The sequence below is a fragment of the Nipponia nippon genome, unplaced genomic scaffold (genome assembly GCF_047370975.1).
Source record: "Nipponia nippon isolate SJK-2023a ecotype South Korea unplaced genomic scaffold, ASM4737097v1 scaffold_1, whole genome shotgun sequence".
NCBI classification, from domain to species: Eukaryota; Metazoa; Chordata; class Aves; order Pelecaniformes; family Threskiornithidae; genus Nipponia; species Nipponia nippon.
In genome coordinates this window covers 128,652,686-128,675,600 of record NW_028262290.1, presented here as the reverse complement: position 1 = coordinate 128,675,600, position 22,915 = coordinate 128,652,686, and the positions used below count along the sequence as shown (strand labels likewise).

At 35.5% G+C, this 22,915-nt stretch overlaps 1 protein-coding gene across 8 annotated transcripts in view; it reads right to left on the bottom strand.

Moving 5' to 3' along the window:
- ANKRD28 (ankyrin repeat domain 28) overlaps positions 1-22,915 on the bottom strand; it is a 138,500-nt gene that overhangs the window by 23,945 nt on the left and 91,640 nt on the right. For all 8 annotated transcript variants that reach the window (XR_015707824.1, XR_015707823.1, XM_087772068.1 and 5 more), the window contains 13 exons: positions 19,216-19,294; positions 18,644-18,758; positions 18,141-18,223; positions 15,627-15,690; positions 14,250-14,318; positions 12,523-12,663; positions 6,863-6,974; positions 6,208-6,234; positions 5,188-5,262; positions 3,692-3,893; positions 2,147-2,234; positions 1,562-1,679; positions 746-965 (listed from right to left, as the gene is read on the bottom strand). Coding sequence is in view for 6 of the 8 variants with exons in the window: in XM_087772068.1 (XP_087628194.1) it covers positions 746-965; positions 1,562-1,679; positions 2,147-2,234; positions 3,692-3,893; positions 5,188-5,262; positions 6,208-6,234; positions 6,863-6,974; positions 12,523-12,663; positions 14,250-14,318; positions 15,627-15,690; positions 18,141-18,223; positions 18,644-18,758; positions 19,216-19,294 (1,393 nt within the window). In the remaining 2 variants the exon portion in view is untranslated. The remainder of the gene's footprint in view (positions 1-745; positions 966-1,561; positions 1,680-2,146; positions 2,235-3,691; positions 3,894-5,187; positions 5,263-6,207; positions 6,235-6,862; positions 6,975-12,522; positions 12,664-14,249; positions 14,319-15,626; positions 15,691-18,140; positions 18,224-18,643; positions 18,759-19,215; positions 19,295-22,915) is intronic.

Below are 22,915 nucleotides of genomic sequence, written 5' to 3'. Positions count from 1 at the left end.
CTGTAAGGGTTTAATTTTATGAATGTGATAAAGAGATGTTATTCTAGTTCAAATATCAGTGTATTACCCAATTGCTTCAGCTGTGAAGACAGTCTAGTTAGTTATTGACTTAAAAGTAACTGGTAAAGTGAAGCTCTAAAGCCTTACTTCTTGATCATTCTCTATCATCTGACTCAGAGGTGAAATAAATGAGAACCTCTACTATGTCGGAAAGGAGCACACAGAACAAAACCTTTAGCAAAGGAGCTGAATGAATTTCCTACCTTTTAAGGCCTCCCTCACACCCAAATTCAAGAAAAGTAACGGTCAATAAAAAAAAATTCTTATTGAATCACTTCTATATACTTTAGCTCCTTGAGCCTATCAAGGTTGATTTGAAGGAAGTTTAAAAAAAGATTTAATCTGAAACCATTCCTCCCAGGACTCCCTGTGAAGGTTATTTTTTTGGGATGTGTGGCACATTTCTATTCACAGGTACTATGCTGAATTTCTTGAAAGACTCCTTGAGGCATAAAACTAAGAAGGCAATTCATAACAAAAATGTAGTACAAAAATAAACACCTCATATTATGTATTAGATGTTAATGCATTTCCCCTCAAGATACGTCTCCGTCATATTGTCACGTTGACTAAAATGAACTGGAGGAGGACAGACTTCATATGTTGCTTTTATAATTAGTAATAACATCTATCTCGATATCAATAAATATATTTAGACCTGTATTTTAACTTTAATTTATTTTACCATTATAGCAGGCCCAATGCAGTGATGTATAGCCGTGATTGTCTGCTATTGCAGGTACTGCATCCACAGATGTAGCTGACTGCAGGAGAGCTCCTAGAACACCTATATGTCCACATGCAGCTGACAAGTGTATAGGGGTTCGCCCCCTACAGTCTCGTAATAAGGACTTAGCACCATGTTGAAGCAATGCTTCCACACATTCCTCATGCCCAGTAACTGCCTGTGGGAGAGAGACAGGAAATAGCAAGTTTGCAAATATTCATGTATATAAGCCAAGGTGTGTAACTAAAGCAAGCAAACTTCAGGCAATTTCTTACAGTTTTAAGTAATAACAAAATAAGCACAGTTATTTTTGTTCCTGGAAGCAGCCATTCTGTTGGAAAAACAGCAATGTATTATCATATTGATGACAGAATAATTTCTTGGAATAACACTGAATGAACTACTAATCTCCAGGGCTCATTCAATTGTCTTATCTGGCAGAGACTATAAAAAAAATATTTGGTATATGGCATGCATCACGCTTTTCTTCCTCCCATTAACACTACCCCCACCCCATAACAAAAAGCTGCACTCTGGGACCTCTCCAGTCAACACTTTACAGCAAGATTAAGAGACTCTAGAAGTCCAAAAGAATTCTGAGTGTACGGAGCAAACAGCCAAAAGCTTGCCTTTTGAAAGCAACTAAAAAGACAATTAAAAACTAAGAATGGCAAGATGAGAATAATGAGAAATTCATTAACACTGCATATTAAGTCTGTATTTGAAATCAGTATGTATAAAACTGGAAAGGACAGAAAAGGAATATTCTCTTACCCCTCTATGTAATGCCGTCCTTCCCCACTTATCTTTGGCATCTACATTTGCTCCTTTGTTAAGGAGTGAATAAACGCAGTCGGTGTGCCCGTTGAGAACTGACAACATCAGAGGAGTCCTAAGCAGAGAGTGAAATAAAGTGTAATCTACATGGAAATTTAACAGACTAGCACTCAGCTGAAATATAACAACTACTGTCCTTCTGGACAATGCTGTTAAAATTTACATCATCAATGATCTTCTCTAGCACTATCTTCACTCCTTGAACGCCACTCCTATTTGCTTTTTAGATACAAGAAAATAAATTAATATCGCCTAATTCAGAAGTCCTGATTAAATTATTGGAATCCATTTTTTCAGCATCTGGGCAAGAAGACGCATTTTAGTTTCCTCCCAAGTGAACAAGAACATTTTTCACTGCCAACTTTATGTTTATTGCAAAATACACAGTCTCATTTGTCCTAGTTCAAATATCATCTCCCTTTAAAGTAATAAATTAAAAATCACCAATGTAAAATATTTAGTTTTTCCTTTTATAAAATGCAATAACTTGTGAAGAACAGAATGTGTATCGTTTAAACTCACTGTCCATTTCCATCTTGAATGTCCACTGCATTCTGTGGTTCTGCATTTCCTATCAATAGCCGCAAACACTCTGAATGACCATTTGTAGCTGTAAAACATCATAAAAATGAGTTTTACATTAATTGCCTTTGAGTATACAGCTCAAACAGAACAGTAACCTGCTCAGGCTAAAGCCCGTTAGCTTGAGAACCCACTGTACAGCTTTACCATTGTTATAACTTAAATTAAAAACCAAAAATGTGAACACTAGAAAATGATTTCAGAAATTAGGTATTCTCAGCTATATAGTATTAAAAGTAATCGATTCCAACTGTCAATTGCCAACGGGTATTTGTTTTTTTACATATAAATGAGGTTGCACACATTAACCATAATTAGAACATATGCTTATACAACATCACAAGAAGGAATAATTTAATATAGCAATTAGCATAACTTTTGCTTGTTTTAAGGCACAGGTAAACACATAGCCAGCCAATCATACCGATTTTGTTAGCAAGTGTAGCATGTGCACAGTTATGAAACGATAATTGAAATCACATTTAGAAAGAGAGGAAGGAAATGTAATGCATAGAAGTAATCAACCAAGCAGTTAAAAAAAAAAAAAGAAAAAGAAAAAGAAACAAAAAAATTGAGAAATCACATTTAAATGCAACTCATGAAAGACAAATGATTGCTTGTTGGAGGGGAAATTATTTCTGACATACAGCTGCTGTATTCAGTCCACATAATAACAGTGACAATTCATGCTTCTCTAGCAGACAGAAATGCTAACAGAAGTTAGGAGATGCTAAATCAAATAGAAGAATACAGCTTGTGCTCATGGACAACAAATTAAGTGGTTAGAATGATGATGTTTTGTACATAACGCTCTTTTTACTGCAACATTTCCATAACACCGTAACTATAAATGTCAATTTAAGTAAGCCTATTTTCAAAGAGAGGAAAAAGATAAGAATATAGTATGAATGCTAGACTTTGAGAAAGGTAGGTTTATAGAAGTTTTCTAGGAAAGGCAGTGAGAAAATATTGCAAAGGATTGCTGTTATTTTGAAAACACTCAGGAGTCATTTAAATCCTTGGAAAAAACCCAGAGTATAGTTTTCATGTCTCTTCTCAAACTGACAAAATTCTCCTAGACTCCAGTCATTTTTAGAAGTATTTCACTGCCAAGACAGGCAACACAATTCACGTATCTAAATTTGGGCCTACATTTTGGGCTGCATGAAAGACGAGGAGAGAAACAGGAACATGCCACTGACACCTGTCAGCACAGTGAGCCTAGCTAGCTGAATGGACAAGGACAATGCACCCTTCCAGAAAGCAGTGTGGAATAGCACTCCGCGAGCTGGAATGATTTATTGGGTTAATACTGGTTTCTACCTGCAACTGCTTTGTTACACTTTTCTCAGCACAGCATATACCTTAAAAGTCATTGTCTATTCCTAAACACCATTTCTTAGAACATTAATGATAGAGACTTCTAAACACAAAGATTATCCACTTCAAAACCCAAAATTTGAGAGGTTAGCGGTCAGCACATACCTGCAGCATGTATCGGGGTCCTCTTTACAACATAATCTTTCACCAAGATTGATGCTCCCTGATTAATGAGCACATCTACACATTCCACGTGTCCCTTAAAGGCGGCAAGATCCAATGGTGTCCTTCCGTTATTATTCCTCACATCAAGGTCCAGCAGCGACTGTACCAGCACTTCCAGAGCTTGATGGTGGCCATGATAGGCCTACAAAAAATAAGAAAATTCTTCAGCTTTCCCATCCTTCACATTTTTCCCTTTCTTACCAGGATTACGTAAATGAAACTGTGAAGATAGTATTTTTGTTTTAACATGTGGAAGAGCTACTGATGTAGCATGTAAGTAGTTACAATAGTAATGACCAATTTAAAAAACCCCCACAATTTCAAGCAAGAAGGTTGGTGGGTTTTTTCCATTTTATCCTTTCAGTCAGCAACTGAAACTACTTTCAGAAAATCATCTGTCTCCAATTTGTATAACTACCAGTATTTTGAATACTGCATGTTTCATTGCTTCATGTTACAGTTACATCACCCTCAGATTATTTCAAGTGAGGAACATATGCAAACTTAACTAATTCCTATTTTTTTTTTTAACAAAATATTTAAAAAAGAAAAAGCCAGTAAGATTTATAAGTAAAAAGAATACAGTAGAAATAGCTACAGGTTAACACAACTGGTAAAACAAAAGGGATTTAGGGGATGAAACAGAGATCAGAATGGATATACAAGGATAAAAAAATAGCATAGAGAATACTCTGTAGGTATGCGTCAAGACAAAGTGTCAAAGTTAATAATGAAAATAAATATCTACAACTATGGTTTTATAATTTCCGTAATAAATTTTAAATGTATACTCATGGATAGATAACCTCTGCCCCCAGACAAAACTCATTTCCAGAAACAGTCTCTTCTGACTGCTTTCATTTACCACTATTAAAGATTACTTTTTACTTTGGCCATATAAATATGTATATATGTACTGCGTGATACAGGCTATTTTCAGAAAGTACACTGTGGTTTTTCAATTGCTCGAAGTCCAGTGAAAAGATGAAAGCTACGTATTGAGCTGGTTACTCTGTATTGTGAGTATATTTGTATAGACGGTTTCATCAGGTCCTCTCCTACACTACTCCTTGTGCAAATCTTTCTTCAAGTATTAAGGACAAACATTTCTTATACTAAACAATGATGAGGGTAAAACAATGATGATAAAAAAAAGTCATCGTTACTTACAAAACAAGTCTTCTAAAAATTTCATTAGTACAAATTATAATATAAATCTTAATTAGAAAATTCCAAATGAAACCTGTTCCATGAAGCAAGTTTCAAGCGAAATGCAAAAATCGCCCTGTATAGCTCATTCAAGAATATTATGTACGTAATTTTGCATTTCATTTATTGCTATTGACCTATTTTTAAAAAATCCAGAATGAATAAACCTATGTCAACAACTGCTTGCAATTAGATGAGCTATCATCACTATAGAATGAAATACTTACAGCTAAATGCAGTGGACTTATAGGTGCTCTGTTGTCTGAATCATTCAGCATGTCAGTACCTGATGTTTCCATTAGCTTAGCAGAGAGAAAGTCAGAGTGAGTGCGAAAACCTCTCACCTTTAAAAACATTCAGCAATAATTGCTACAGTTTCCAGTATACACAGATTGAAAAAGAAAGGAAGAAAAATAGGAAGAATAATATAGGATTACAGTTTCCTTAGGGATTCTAGATCTCCTTCAACCTTTGAATTGTAATGACTGCAACCACTCCCCCATATTCATCTCCCAAGCACAGTTGATTAATTTTGCATAACAATGCAATAATTAAACCAGAAACTAAGCTAAAATTATTATTGTTCCTGAAGCAGCCATATGAAATAATATAGATGAAATGCATACAAAGGGAAGACAAGGACAGGTGAGAACGACCGTGGTCAGGAAAAAAAACAACCAAAAAAACCTCAAAACCAAACAAGTAAGCATTTAGATTAGGTGAAAAGTCAGCAAGAAAACAATATGAAAACCCAGAAAGCAGGATTTCTCAGAACAGAAAAAAATTTCCCAAAGAGAAGAAACGGACCCAAAAAAGGCACAAGCATCGTAAAACAGGATTAAAATATCTATGTGTGTACATTTCTACTTGTTAGTTTCAGATGTGTTCTGAAGTTTTAATTCTGTGTCTTTTTCAAGATCATATTTAATTTAGTACACTAGTAGAATTAAAACATTCAAAGTGTTTGAAGAACACCAAATACATTCAGATCACTAAGTTTTCATTATCACACTTTTATAACATGGTCATATGAATGTTTAAGTAAAAAAAAATAAATGGCTTAGAAAATTATTTCTTATTTTAAAACTCTGAATTGCAATTAAATCTAAATTGCAACTGAAATTAAATAACACATCTATGCATTGAAGAAATGGTTGAATAAGTCTAAAAATAAGCAGTATTCTTAAAATTACATGTTCCCTTTTGCTGTACAGTAGTACTTTAACAGTGAGAAATAATACACTTACAACATCTAGAGGCGTTTCGTTTGCAATCTGCAATTAAAAACATTCAGAATTCATGTTTGAATATATTTGAATAAAAGTATAATTTGTATAAAAATACTAAGTTGTATAACACAGAGAAGATAAAATTAGCATATCAACTAACATACACATTTTTCCAAAGGGATTAATAAAAAACTACCTGAGGCTTTATTATCTAAAATTCTATTATGTGGCCGTTAGTTACTCTACGTGAACTATTTTAAAAGGCAGCCTTACTTTACAGGTTTTTCCTACATTTTAATTTGCTCCTTCAGATGACATTTGTGATATTTCTTAACACTTCTCAGTAGGATAACCTATGGTTATTTTATTTCAGCCATCAGGAATAAATTTAGCATTGTGTTCTAAGTTAAGAAACAAAACAAAACTAATATCCCACATCCTCTCTTCATCTCAGAATGTATTATCTTTTTAAACCAGTATCTACCATCTTAGCTCCTCACCTTGCCCCTATTTTAAGAGTACCAAGTGCTTAAATATTTACCCTCACAGGGGCTGAAAAGCACTATCAACCTAGCTTACAGATGAAGAACTAAGGTGGAGGAATCCCCTAGCCTCTGCATCATACTCTGTAAGAGCAGCTGTTACAGCTTTCATCTATGATACATTTTCTTACCAATTCAAGACATAAGCGATGACCATAAGCAGCTGAATAATGAACTGCATTGTATCCTTGTTTGTCTCGGATCCCCGGATTGGCATCATTTCTTAGCAAGTATTCCAGGCACCTATTTAAATTGACATATGCAACCATATATCTAAATGTTGAATTTCAACTTTACACTAAGTGATAAATTGTTCCAATTCAATTGGAAAATAGAATACAGCACACAGGAACACTGATTTAATGTACAATATTGGCTAGGACTAGAGAACACCTAACTCATTACACCAGGTGTTAAGGTCAATCACAAAGCTTCCAAAATTTGAAAGCATCCTTCTCTGCAGATATCCTGCATCCTCTGAATTATCTGACTTGGTTAAAACTAGTATTTCATGGCTGTTTTCCTCCTAGCTAATACAACTGCAGTTACCTTTGTTAATAAAAATGATTACTATTTTTGTATGTTTTTCTGTATCAGTACATTCTTCTGTACTTAATACAGAAGGAAGAGAACGAGTAGCTGAGTTCTTCATGGTATGTATCCAAAAGTCACACACACCACTACCCGACACTAATTTATTGGATTGTTTTTGTTTTTGTTTTTTTTTTTTTTTATATAGCAAACACAGTTGTTGGCATACTTATATCCTACCATTCCTTACGCAAAGTTGTAAGGCAGAACATGATCAGCGCAGTTTCAACCAAGACACTCAGCCAGGAGGATGAAAAATAGGGTATTAAAGTCAGCTCCTTCTCCCTATTTTTCTGTTTTTAAGAGACTCCATGCATGCACACTAAACGATTCCAACCAATAACCTTACTTAGTCATATTTTTATGTTGTCTACCATTTCAGAGACATTTTGCAAAGCCTACAAATAATGAGAACTCTGAAGCAGTAGCCACCAGAGAATGAAAAGGTAAATTGATCTAGACTGAACTACCTGACACATAACAATCTCAGCTTCAAGAACTTCAGGATAACAGAATAAAGACTGGTGAGAAACGAACAGTTCCAGAATAACATCAGGTTATTTTGCAGATGTATTCATGAGACTATAATAAGAGCCCCCAAACATCCACATAGACACTGAGAAATATCAAGATTGTACAGAACCTCTAAACTTCTGAATTAATAGAATAGGAAAGGAAGAGAGCTTTTACATTTCTTATTGACAGATTAAGATGATTCTGGTATTTAACTTGTCCCAGTTTGCTCAAACAGTTAGGATTTTGAAGGTCTACTCATGTCCTGCCTTAAGCAGATCCTTCAGGATCTGAGAAACTGCACATACCATTTGACCTGATAACAGAACCAAGATTGCGTCTAATTCACAAGACTACCTGACTTGAGAACAGAACATCTGGTACTTCACAAAAGGCAGATGGACTTCAGATCCTTGGATCTGATCTCCCAGTCTGGGTTCACCAAAGCTGAATTGATTCAAAACCATCTGCTAGTATATTGAATGACTGCATCATTTGCTTCTAGTGGGGGGGGGAGAGGACGAGGACTTCATGACATCCCACTTGTCACCATTGCACATTGTGATTAGATTGTCTGTTGAGACGTGGGCACAATATTTTTGAAGAGAAGACCAGAAAGCTCTGCATGTGTTCTACACAGCTCTGAGCTCAAGAACACTGATCTGAAACAGTTGGTGCTTTTGCCCTGAGATATGCATGACTTTCCCAAGTGCTCTCTGCCTATAAAGGATCATCTGTTATGTTAGAGCAAAATGAAGAATGGAATGGGTAAGTCTTCTCACCACTGAAGGACTGCCTGACCATTCAGGAAAGGACCACCAAGCAGCTAGGGGAACATCCATCCCTGCAATAGAAGGGCTTTCTGAAGACTGAAGTAGAGCTCAACAAAATCTGGGAGGTGAAAGTCTAAAGATACCCAACATCTGTATGGCCACTTCATCGGGCAGAAGTCCAGCAAGGGAGAGTGACATTCCAATCCTTCTAAAACAGGTTGTTACAACTGTTGGCTTAGGATTATTTATTGTTCCTGTAGCAAATCCAGACAGGAGAACCTTGCATTGATAATAGTCCAGGAACACCTTTAAGCGAAGCTACTTTGTACATAACACATACTTTATGTTAGAGTTGGAAAGATTAATTCTGTAGGTCACGAAGCACAAAGACACAGCCTTGGAAGGCAGGGATGTTTATAGCTAGTCACCATCGTGACCTTGAACTTGCTGGTGAAGCCATATGGTTTTCTGAAGTGTACAACAGGTCACCATCCCTTCTTCTCTCTGGGATTATGAAATACTTCTCCTTTACCAGTTAAATAAAATACAAGTGAAGCTAAAAAATATATTATCTTGTCAAATCCACCTTGGAATCTTTCTTCCTTAGCACAGTTTATCTAAAGGTCTCACAGATTACCACGATCAGTAGTGACAAATGGGCCAGTTGAATACACTGACAATATAAGGGGTTTAGTTCCCGTTTATCTCATGGGAAATTGTTTGGTAGAAAGTTAAAGGAAATTTCAACATTTTTAGTTGTATGATATGGCTATGCTGTGACGTCATGTGAAAAACTTGCAGTGGGATATGGCAGGTTTAGATCTGAGAGGCAGGAATCCGAACATGACCTCTCGTCAATGCCGTTAAGTGTAGAAACTTGATCATTCAAAACCCTGGAGAACATTCAAACCTTAGAGAAATACAGGCAGAAATTCTACAAAAGCAGCCATCTCCTGAGGGAAGACAGCATGACCCTACAACATCAGAATTCCTCGTAAGTTCTTTCAAGGAAGGGCACTGTTCCATCTGCTGACTCCAGGCAAGTCCATCATCTGAATGAGATCCAGTACCAGCTGTGATGAAATGGAAACGCATTTCAACATGAGTAAGACAGCTGTACTGGGTCAAGGGCCCGATAACCTCGTGTGCAACAACAGTGATTTGCTGAAGTAAAGACCTGACGTTTGCTTTTCCATCCCAGACAAAGGTTGAAAGTAACAAACCAGGTGAGTGAAGATGAAAGGGGCAAAAAGCTGCACGAAAAACTATGAACAAGGAACTGTCTAATTACAAAGTACTCTGTCTCATTACAAAGTTGAGAGGAACAGGAGCGACACTAAGGTGCACTCTCACTTTCATCATTTTGTGTCCAGCATAAAGGAGAAAAGGACTTAGGTAGGTAGTGAAAAAGGTGAAAATTGTCCAGGTTTAAAGAATAACATATGTAACACAAGATGTAAGTTACTTTACACCAAGTTCAACGTATCTAATAAAAAGCTACCAGTAAAGCATATCTATGTTTTTAACCAACTAATTCGGGTTTTATTTGCCCAGTAAACAAATGCCTGGATTTCATTAATGGCAACCGTGCATGTTTTTATTTGAATTGAAATGGGATGAGAGTTCTGAGAATCCAAAGACAAATCAATTTGTCCCATCAAGTGAGAATTACTGTCCCTACATTTTATTTGCCCAATCATCTAACTTTCTTTGTTAATTTTAATCAATGATTTTGTATTAGCATTCATGGCTCGTTAATAAATGTTAAACATCACTGGCCTTGGCTATCTAAATTTCTATACTTCCATACTTTCAGTATTTGTGTGCTCACAAAAACCATAATACAATAAATAAACTACGGGAAGCAAAGTCTACTGAAAATCCTTGAGTACCCATTCTTTCCAATGAAAAACAGGTAATTATTTTTGCTGTTTCTTCTCATTCAGGAAAGAGATTAACTTAGCATCTTTTGGATACTTAACTGTCCTCAACAGGCCTTTTTAAAAGGAGATTAATCAAACTTTCTGAAAGCCCAGATAAGTTAAATTTATTTCCCATTTATTTATTGCTGTACTGTCTATTGAATAATTCTGACATAGAAAGAGCGTGTTTTTTCTCCCCTAAGATGCTGCTTAGTTTATCTCATTCTGTGATCATGTTTCTCTGTCTAGTCTTGTCAAAATGAGGCTTACTGGTGTTTGTTCCAGATCAGAAGCATTTGTTAAAGATACAAAAGAAACATTTCCAAACAGGAACAAACAGGAAAATAATTTTCAACAAAAACATCCTTGTCCCTAAAAATCTGTCTGTAAAGATGTCTGAACAAAGACTATAAAAATGCACATAAATATCTTTGGAATTTCTATACAGATAATTTCCTGACCTTTTTTTTCCCAGGGTTTATATTCCAACTCAGTAATCATTTTTAGCTTATTCCTATTTTGAATATGAGATGAGCAATACTGGTTTTCCAGCTGTTACTAATCATCTTGCAGCATAAATATAAAAAGCTTCTCCTCAGGCCATTCTGCTTTGCAGCCTGTCTTCCAGAGAGCCAACTGTTAATCAGAAGGGCAATATCATGTGGGTTCCAGAGGCAATTCTTTGAGTTATCTCCCAAAGCTCTGCAGTACTGCCATCATCATTCTTGCTTTATAAGACAGATGGCAAAACGATGTCATCTGAAGAACCATTATAGTTTGGAGGTTTTCAGAGCAACTGTGAAGCTAAAATTAATCCTAGCTCAACTTGTAAGAGGGCAATTAAAGTAAAATTATCTCAGCAAACTCCAGCAGGAATTGAAAGTAGAAATAAAAAGCGGCAGACGATTTTGTTTTGAAATTTGGCCTTCCATAAAAAGGCATGTAGTTTAAATGTTAGTTAAATGGCCATGAAAGTATTCTTTATTTATCCTTCAAAACCCAATCCGTAAGTTATATGCCACCTTGCTCCTGTTGCTACCTCACCTTTTAAAAGGTGCTGTATTAAAACAAGATGATGTGGCACCAAGTAGCACTCGTTTCCAGTGAAGGTGCCACTGTATGCATTTGAAATGCGATGCTGCACACCAGCTTGTTTTGACCTGTGTATGTGAATGTGTGCACATGCAAGTGGTACTCTTCTCAAGTCCCCTCAATATATACAATGTCTGGAGCTTAAGTAACCTCATCAATTTTGTGCTATCTATATAAGCTTTGCATGTAAGCATTTAAGTCATTAATATCTATGTTAAATATAACCATTAGTTACAAAATAAACACACGCAAGAGGCATTTACAGATTTATGAAAGTTTCTGGATGCGTTTCATTAATAAAAGTGTAACTACTTCACAAAAATTTACACTAACAAGAGAGAGAGTTGTAACGCCAAACATGAATAGTTTAATCAAACACCAAATGGATAAAACATCTTATATTGAAATGTCAAGTTAATTTTTATCCTGATGGAGACCTAATGTAACTCACAGTCTAGTTTTACAGTGTATTTCTGACTAACTACACAGATTTTTGGGCAACATTAAGACCCCTCCATAAAACACACCATCCTTCATCAGAATGTGATTTTAAAGCAAAACGACCCCGCTGCTCACAACTGTCATAATAACCCCCGCGAATGATATTTACTCAACCACTACACAGCAGGTGGGATTAAAACTCTATTCCCAATGAATTCCTGAATTAGGACATCTGCATTATAGCACATTAAAAAAATACAATACATTTTGCTATTGTTCATTTTTCTCAGAAATATTTGTTGCATAAAATATTTGATATACAATGAACAATCCACTGTCAAGTTTAATCTTTAAAAACACAAAAAATGCATTTGGCAAATCTGAAGGCAGAACATACACAAAATTCACAGCTCAAATGTCTCTAAGGAGAAAGGCTTTAGTACAAAGCATGCCACTTACTTTCCATCTGTGTCTGATGCAGCTGCATAGTGCAGAGGTGTACAACCCCTCTCATCAAGGTCATTCACACTAGCTCCAGATCCCACAAGGGCAAACAGGCACTGATAATTACAATTGGCAGCAGCATAATGGAGTGGAGTTCTTTAGTACACATTTAAATAAAAAGTACAATGGTAAATAACAGCAAAATAATATAGAGACAGAAAAAGCAAAATAAAATGAAACTTAAATCCTCCTTACATTTTTTTTTAACAAGTATTTGTGGTGAAGAATGCATCGTTACCAGTATTAAAAAATGGGGGCATTTTCTAGGGGCCATTTAATAATACAGAACAATATCTAGGGGATCTATTTGTCAGCCAAAATATGCACAAACTGTGTATTAAGGAAAGCTTTATATGAATTTTCTTGTGTAAACAGAGAGGAAAATCAAGTTTACAAAAGAAATATTATCTTTTAGTTAAGTAATTTCAAGCCACATGGAAAAATATGGACAAATCTACGAACTGCATAGCAACTAAACAAGGTCAATACAAAATACAACAATTAACAAGTAGATGTTTTCAACAAACAGATCAGAATTTTGTCTAAGAGAGGTAAGCATTATTTATTTATTTTTAACGATAGTAACACAGCAGAGGTATTGTTAAAGAAAACTTTAAAATATATACCTTGTCTTCTTATAACAAAACTGTGAAATATTAGTACTGATATATAATCTCAGAGGAAACTCATTCCAGTTTCAAATACATAAACAGTTCTCTAAATAAACCAGTTTGGATAAAATTTCAAAAGCACCGAGAGGACTCAAAATTCCATTTTCTATTTTGAAAAAGAGATTGCTACTATAAATATCTCAATTTTGAGGAGAGAGTCAGGCACTTTAAAGTGTCCTACCTCTTCCCTCTTCCTTAAAATTACCTTTTCCCATTTCTCTCCATTTTTAACTATGTTAATCTTTTCCCTCTCCTGAAATAATTGCTCTGTAACATGCACGTTAAACCAAAAAACAGGCCAAACCGACAAAAAAATCAACTTTCACTGACAAATGTTGTGACAGATTTCCTTTCTCAGGAAAGAATGGCAGTGGAATTTAAAGCAAAATACAGCTTTGGATCCATAACATTCTCCTCAAGTGCTACTCTTGCCATTCACATCCTGGAAAATCATATTTTCCATGATGTGATGTGAGATTTTACACAAGTACTGATCATGCCATCTAAACTTAAATAATCCTATACTAAAAATAGAAATCAATATCATTCCAAAAGAGTTCAGAGCACAAACAAGGAAACAGAAAGGGATGGATATAATGAAAGGAAAAAGGTGAAGCAGTTAAAATAATGGATTTTTAATATAAAGCTTAGAAATAGCAACAGATTTATAGGTTTGACTAATGCATTATTTGGAAAACATCACTAATGTCCTTGGATGAGAGCAATTCAAACTCATTATATCCATGTTATAAGCAAAACAGCTCATAAAAATTACAGTTGAATATGGAACTTAGTCTTTAAAAACAAGACTAAACACCTACTTAACAAAACACAATAAACAAAATATGTTTGTAACTTTTGATAACATATGCTGAAGCATAGTTTATTAGAGACATCGTATCTTAAAAAAACATTTAAACTGGAACACACAGACTTGCCCACATAGCAATATGCTACTTCTTGTAATACTTTTAACAGCCCTTTACAATATACAAATCTAGAATGTCTTACCTCCCAAATCTGTCCTTTTTGTTGAAGTCTGCACCAGTATTTAACAGAAGATTGAGGCACTCCAAATTCCTATTAAATTAATCCAATATTACTTGTGATTGCAAACTCTATTTCCTTAATATTGGCTTCTGCAAATATCAGAACTGCTACACATATACATCTTGTACATTATTTTTAATTGAACTGAACTATCATATGAAAATTTTGATAAATATATTTTATATGTAATATAGATTTCATAATTGCAGGACCAAACCAGGAAAGAATACAAATTATTTCAAGTCCATATATAGGAATTTTATTGATATCAAATGGCATGCATAAAAGCACATAAACATTAACCTAATTTAATAGACATTTCAATTCTTTAAAGCAAACAAACAATAACACCTGCATGTCACATGCTTTTTACTACCAGGATTCCAGCAGAGAGGCAAGTTTTTAATGTGTATTTTTAAGACCAAATATAAGTTGCAACATAAATATTTTACTTTTTAGTGTAATTAATTTTCAATACAATATGATCATTGTAATAGATGTACAATGTTGCTTATAATTTAAACACTATCTTAGTGACTTTCCTAAACTGGAGATGAATGAGGGGATGTGTCACAAATTATGTGTTTTTATATGAAAAGATAGCATTTTAACCTTAATCATTTGCCACAAGGATGTATCTATCAAGTATCTTTAGACTTAGAATGATTACTTAATAGTATTACTTAGACAACATTGAAACAGAAAAATGAAAATATCAATATTATGGAGTTCTTGTGTCCCACAAAGTGTATCATGAAATTTATTACCCAAATCTTCCAGGCAATTTTGAGTAGCTGCTATAGAAAACCTACAATACAATAACAATAATCAATATGGATCACAACTCAAGTGATGAGCAAGTAGTTCTGACTACTTCATCCACCTAAACTCTGGAATTTAATTATGGCTTTTAATTTAGTTAGATTGATCTTTTGTTTATGGATATGGTAAAAACATATTTCCCAAAGTTGCTGTTCTCCGCCTCATGTCCTACAGTGATCTTAGCTGGGCATGCCATCTTTGAATGCTGTAAATTCTAAAAAGTATATCATCATCCATGGGAATTTAAAATAAATTTCAGTTCATCCCCAAGCATAAACCTAAGGTAAGGCTGATGATACTTGGACACTGTATTCCAATAATTACTTATTGAGCTGAATACTGAATTTATTTTTACTGTTTGTAGACAGAATCCATCTTGAAATTATTTTCATGCTTACATAAAGTCCAAGGGGAGAGGGCAGAAAAAGCACAGAGAGGAAATAAAAAAAGAACAGGAATGATCAGCAATTGAAAAAAGAACACTAAATATGAAAGCATGAATGCTTTTTTACATACCCTCCAGCTGCAGCTGCATGAAGACAAGTCCTGCCAAAGTCATCTGGTGTGTCAATGTCAAAACCTACAAATCAAGTATTTTGTAAGATCATTATGTAACACCACCTTTCACAAAACTGTTCTCATATCCTCTTAAGAAAAATGCTTGCTAAATTAACAGCTATTTGCAAAAAAGAGCTTAAGCACTGAAAATTTACTTCGTTTGAAACACATCCTTGCTATTCATAACATTTTTAAAAACAGGCGTTCAAGGAAAACAGAAAGGGATAATGTAAGAGACAATTAGCTGCACTGAGGCAAGAGACTATATTCTTTCCTATCCTATTTGCCTATTAATATTTCTGTGTAATTTAGTATTGAATATAAAATATATGAAGGTAACAGGAAAATTTAAGAATGTGCTAGAATTTATCAGTGTTATGCAGAGGTTTTGGGGTTTTTTTTGTTTTGGTTTTTTTTTTTTTTTTTAATGAAGAGGGGAATGTTAGCCTTACTAAATCCAGAAGCTACTTAAATTTTATCCTTGAGTTTAGCTCTTTAGTCCCAGAGAAAGAACTTTGTCAAGCTGGAGTGAAGACTGTTAAATAGCAATTGCTTACAGAGGAGCCCTTTAGAGAACATTGTAGTTTTCTCTTCCCAAAACGTGTGAACTATGGAACTTCAAATTTGAGACTACAAATTTGAAGTATGCAACTCCATATCGAACCATATACTTTGACATGAAGATTACTATTTAAATTGGGTTTCAAAGCTACATTTTTGGTGAGAAAACTACTATATTCTCCTAAGAGTCCTGCTCTTGTGTAACAAAACTTACTCATTAAATCTCCAGTTTTGGTACTTTTGCCTGGGAATGCAAAATTTTTTTTTTTTTTTAAGAATTGTTCAACAACAATAAATAGCGAACACCACAGGATGTGTTACTTCAGAGTGCTAGTATTCAAGACTCTTTTCCTACTCCATATCCCCCAAAACATAGGTTTTGTATGCGCCACTACGTCCTCCTCCCATTTCAATAGGCAGTGATATACAGCAAACAATTTAAGACAGTTTGCCAATCTGATTTGAAAATGAGTCTTTGATACCTTTCCATATCCCTAGGTTGCTTCTCTGACACCACTACTTAAATGTCATTCAGTACTGGGACAAGGCAGATTGAGGATTTGGTTTTTTTAAGGTCTGCACATGAATATTAACGAATTAAAAAACCAGAGATTCTTAATTTACATAAACGAGAGTCTTCCCCACAAAATCAAAAGGGCACATAGTCTGCAGATACCAATCCCCACACCAAGAGCATGTACTAATAAGCTGTTAGCAGTATCTAGTCTTTCCAGTTTGAAGGCTGAACATACTCTGCAAGTCCTTATCTGCTCCAGGCTAGATTTACATCCAGGTTTGCTCAACTCATGTAAAAGTCACAGAAACCACTTGCAAGTCTTCCCCAGGGATTCCTTTGCCATACTGAATCTCCACTAAGGGCACAGCCAGCACAGCACCATGTACAGAAAGAAGAGCCAGAGTATTCCTCATTTTGAACATATCCAATTGCAATACAGTCAACTATAGGACAGCTCTTTCCTGGAGTGAATCCTTGCAAGCTTGTCCATGATAGGACAGTGAAATAAAAAGCCTTACCGATGGGTAGTTTTAGTTATACTCCTTTACTTCTTCTCCCAGGCTTTCCTAGCAGACACTATAAAGCTGGGGAAGCAACTTCTTACTCTTCCTTTTCCCCAACCCTCTGTCCCCCACTTTTCTTTTTTCAAAAAAACATGAAGTGCCTTCAGATTAATGTGGAACCATTTAGTTTCTTCTTCTTCTTCTGTTCCTGACGCTTCCACAATCCTTCAGACAAATCTACTTTCTCAGAATTGTAATGGTTCAAAGAGCTTAGAATTCACACCAGAGCAGACTCTGGACCACAAGGGAAGTAATAACCTTACAACCCTCCACAACTTCAGGGAGGAATCAAACAATGAAAGCAAAGCACAGTTTGGGTTGCACTTAATTAAGAAACTGTTGCATTGGTGGTTTGTTGTTAATGTAGCAGTCCACAGTCTTCAGAGCTATTAGGTGCCCATTACAGGAATAGATAGGAATAGACCAATCTGTATTAAGCTAAAGACATGATGGAAGGGAAATGGAGGATGCTCCATGAAGTCATTTAAGAGAACATTAGTCTTTCTCCTTCAAGTTGCATTATGGTCTGAACCAGTCATCCCACCTCTATGGCTAACTTAAAATGCACAAACACAACATTTAAAAAGTTACAGACACATTTCAATTTGGACAATTTTTTTTTTCCCCTCCAGAAAAAATTACTTCTGTAAAAGTTTGCATTCACTTTAACAATGGACTGTGCATTACAAAAACAAGCACTGGCCCCAGGCTACTAGTAAACTATAAAGACTTTTATGCATTACTAAATTAAGATTTAATTAAAAGCTATTCTATGGAATAAAAAAAACAAAGTACAAAGCAGCCGTAAGATTTTTTTAAAGGGTATCCTACCTGATGAGAGGAGCTTTCTGCAGCAGTCTGAAAATCCACTTAATGCTGCCAAATGGAGAGGAAACATCCCATGTATACCCCGCCTAAGATACACCATAATCAGGTATCACAGTTTCATTACAATTAAAATAAAACAAACATGATTGTGCGCCAAAGTGCATGTGCATGGTCGGTTCAGCAAACCATGTAGTTAGAATACTGAGCCTTAGGAAAACTTCACATATTAAACACTTCCTTACAAGCTAGGAAGATGCATTAAGTCAGTGCAACAGCCTGTTAAATCTTTCAGAGCTTTTACTTCAAATACATTAGAGGAAAATCTATTTCTTTTTGGACAAATTGTGATGTACTGAGTAGCTACTTAAAAGTACAGTACAGAATAATACACAAAGTGTTTCCTATTTCAATTTGAAGACTGTATTAAAAATCGTATTAGCCTTGTTAATCTAAAAATACATTTCTAAATTCTCTCAGCTTGAATTCATGTCAGTAAAGTTACCTACTTTGCAGTGTCAGCACCACTCGTAATCAGAGTGTTGATTAATAGCTCATGACCATATCTAGCTGCTATGTGCAAAGGAGTATTTCCATTCTTATCTTCACAGTCTATTTCAGCTCCTATAATAAAACGTAATTACTAAGTAAGAATATATGTAGGCATACAGATACTTTTGTTAGAAAAACAGCACTGATGATAATTTAAGCAACACTAATAATTATCCACGAATAACTACTTTGGATTTAAAAATCTATACAGCTTTCAATGGTGTTTAATATTAATAATAAGCAAAACAGAGAGAAGCATTTTATTATGTAACCATATGGGACAAACTTTCTGCAACCTGAGTTGTGGAAGAGAAATTAATATATTTTCCTGCATTCTGAAAAATAAATGGTTCTTTAATGTAACTTATCAAACTTTATAAGTAGATATGCCAGACTCCACCATTAACTGAACTACTACTGGACATTGGATATGAAAAAAAATTCAGTACAATTGTTATCAACAGAAGAGGAGGAAAATATTTGTAATACTGTGAAGCTGATGACAAAATTACTCCCTCCCACTTTTTACCATTTTGAATGATGGTTTGAGATCTTGAAAATCTACCATGGATCGCTGTCATGTGCAAAGGTGTTTTCCCATCTTTACTCTGGAAAAGAAAAAAAACACCCAGTACTTACTTATGGCCAGTAATATTAATCCACCAGAACTGACAGAAAAAAAGAAAAAGGACATTCTTTTACTTTCTTCTCTCCCCTCTACTCCCTCCTTTAAATTGTTGCTATGCACTTCTACGAGACGGATGCTGGCAGTGACAAGTCGGCATGACATGGCAAGCTTTTCAAAAGAGCTGCTCTTAATCACTCTTCCAGCTGTGAGTGACAACTCAGTGATGCCCACTCACTCACAGTTATGCCTTTAGGATAATCACTCTCAAGAGGAGGATGACAGCACACAACTTCAGCAACAAGCCTATGTCCAACTCTTCCCCTGCCCAAGTCTAAAACAAAACAATGCTTCTTTAAATTAAGTTTGTTTCTTGAAACAAAATAGCTGTATTTACTATAGAGGTTTACACATTATTTTAGAAGACAACACATTAAAGACCTCATGTGTTTCATAGAAATTTCTGTAAAGTGATATTTGTAAGCAATTTATCATAAACCACAAGTAATCCTAGGGTAGAACTATTCAACCATAATCAGTACCATACATTTGACACACATATCAAAAGTGCGGTTAGTCATTCACCCAGTAAAGATGTCCTTCAAGTAGGCCAACAGTAATGCATAAGGGGATTTAAATTTTTAACAGCATAATCTCAATGCACTTACAAAACCAGTTTTTTCTGTTATTATTACTTCAGGATGATTTTTTTACCCCTGTATTTTATCACAGGTAATGGGAAAGCTTTACTACAGAAAAAAGTTCCTATAAATGCACACAAAAAATTGCAAACATGACACTCACAGAAAATAAAAGCACTCTTAGCTGCACATGCATACCACATTTTAAATTTTAAACACTGGCTTTGAAGAGCATGATATGTTCACAAAATACAAAGTTAAAAAAACCAGAGATGGTAGGGGGAACATACAATATGAACACAAGTATTGAAACATCACAAATTACTGTCATGTGCAAAAGTGTCTTCCCATCTTTACTCTTCCTTTGGAACGAAATGGCAAAGCTTCTATGGATGTGTTACTGAAAGTCTGCTGGAGACCCTTTTAGACAGAGTTGGATGTGGAATTTCTAGTTATGTCACTGCACAGAGCAGCATACACCACCTACAACAATGCAATTATGGGAAACATTGTCTTCTCAGATCTAGATTGAAAGAAATAAAACACTTGATCATGACAGCCAAGTTATCTCCAGATGTTTCAGCTAGCAGATTCCTTTGACCGTAAATAATCCAAAAGACACATCCACATATCCATAGCAGATGCAAAGAAACACAGAAAATGGGATTGCAATCCACTTGAGGAATTGGACAATTGATTTTACTTCTGTCATTGGAGGCCTTAAGAAAAGGCCAAATAAACACATCATAAGTGATGACTTCCCCAAGCAATCTCTATGCTCTGATTTTCTTCCAAAGAGAATTTTCTTCTAATGTCTACCTTTCATCTTTCTCCCCAGAGTTTAGTTCTACTCTCTTTATCCAACTGTTAATATTCTCTGTGTCCAGTTATTTTCCTCCTTTAAAACAATTGTTACACATCTGGTGTCTTCTTCCCTCACTTTTCTCCTTCTTTAAGCTGAAGAGCCAATAAATTTAAAGAAAAAATGATCATATAAAATAAGCTTAGTTGGAGTGAGTGACCAAAAGCTGCTTTGATAACTAACGTTCTAAACTTTAAAAGGGGAAACTTTGAGAAAGTAAGGAATATAAAACAAGGAAATAAATTAGTGAAGTACAGACAGAAGAATTTAAGGGCTCAGACAAAGAAGCCTGCAATCTCATCGGCTCAGATGTATCTCAAAGGAAGGCTAACGAAGAGTAAGAAGATGGAGCAGAAAAAAGTAGATCCAAGTCTCACTGAGCACATTAATAAAGTACCTTACAAGGACATAAGAATAACTTAAGGTGGCAGTATTAGAAACTAAGGAGCAAGGTGGTCAAGTGAGAACCCTCACGGGACAACTTGAGTAAGATCTTGCAAAGGACAGCAAAATAAGCTACAAAATAATTTTCCAGTTGCAAATGAAAAACCACAGTACAATCAATAACAGATTTTTAGATTTACTCTCCTCAAATTTACTTAAAATGCACTTAATGTAGATTTCTAAGACAATGGATTTGATTATCCACAGTGCCTCTCTCCAGTCTAACAGTCTCAGGTTCCTTTGCAACCCAGGAATATCTACACACAATTTTCTATCAACTTACAAACATAGAACAGGTATAAAATTAAATGCAGGTGATAACTCCCATGTGGAAGCTGAACTGCTAGGTATAGGATTGCACTCAGAATTGCCGCCTTAGACATTGTCACTAGGGAAGGATATACAGAATCAGAACCAGTAGCCAAAGAGCTCTTTAAGCACAGAAACAGCAAGGCTCTATTTACTGAGCAAAGTACTGTTTCCTGAGATGCCAGGAGGTTGGACTGCATAAACAAGGAGGTACCCTCAAAACTTTTTCTTCAATTTCCTTTTTTTATGCCTTTAAGGTCTTATATCTAAATATTAAGTTAACTACAGCTGTCTGATTTTATGAGATCAGATAGGATCAGAGCACATGACAGAATAGCTATGAGCTAATGATAACTTTTGTTGTCTTCACTGAAACTCAATTAAGTATGGTAATAGGAAAGAAACCACCCAAATCTCCTCTATCACTAGAGAAAACATATCCACAAAATTCTTAAGATCATACGAAAATTGCTAAGAACAGTAATTGCTATTAGACAGAAAGAATTAACACACGGCACAAGGTGTTCTATCAAGTGATTACTCAGATATTAACTGTACTCAGACTACTGAGCTTTACTGAGGGTCAGGGGAAATATGGGTCTGTCATGTCACAGCATTCCTCCAAGTGAAATCTCCCCCTAGCATTAATTCTTTGTTCTTGTATCACCAATGGAAGTAAAATAACTTCTTCTATTTAGGTCACTGAATTTTCAAGCAGCAAGGGAGCCCATAAAACAATTAATACCGTCCCATCACGTACTCATTTCAACGTGTTCTTCCATGCATGGAAATCCTGAACAGTGAGGAGAGAGTGCTGCAGTAATGAGCAATACTTAGCAGGATTCACTGTTCTACAGTACTATATGGACACTGACAAGGCTACAAAAACAAGCATGAAATTATGTCCTCTGCCTACAGAGGTGATAAAGGGCATAACATATTTCTACTATTCCATTATCATAGAATCGTTTAGGTTGGAAAAGACCTTTAAGATCATCAAGTCCAGCTGTTAACCTATCCCTGCCAAGTCCACCAATAAACCATGTCCCTAAGCATCTACACGTCTTTTAAATACCTCCAGGGATGGGGGCTCAACCACTTCCCTAGGCAGCCTGTTCCAGTGCCTGACTACCCTTTCAGTGAAGAAGTTTTTTCCTAATATCCAACCTAAACCTCCCCTGGCACAGCTGGAGGCCATTTCCTTTTGTCCTATCGCTTACTACTTGGGAGAAGAGACTGACTCCCAACTCGCTACAACCTCCTTTCAGGTGGTTGTAGAGAGTGATAAGGCCTCCCCTCAGTCTCCTCTTCTCCAGGCTAAACAACCCCAGTTCCCTCAGCTGCTCCT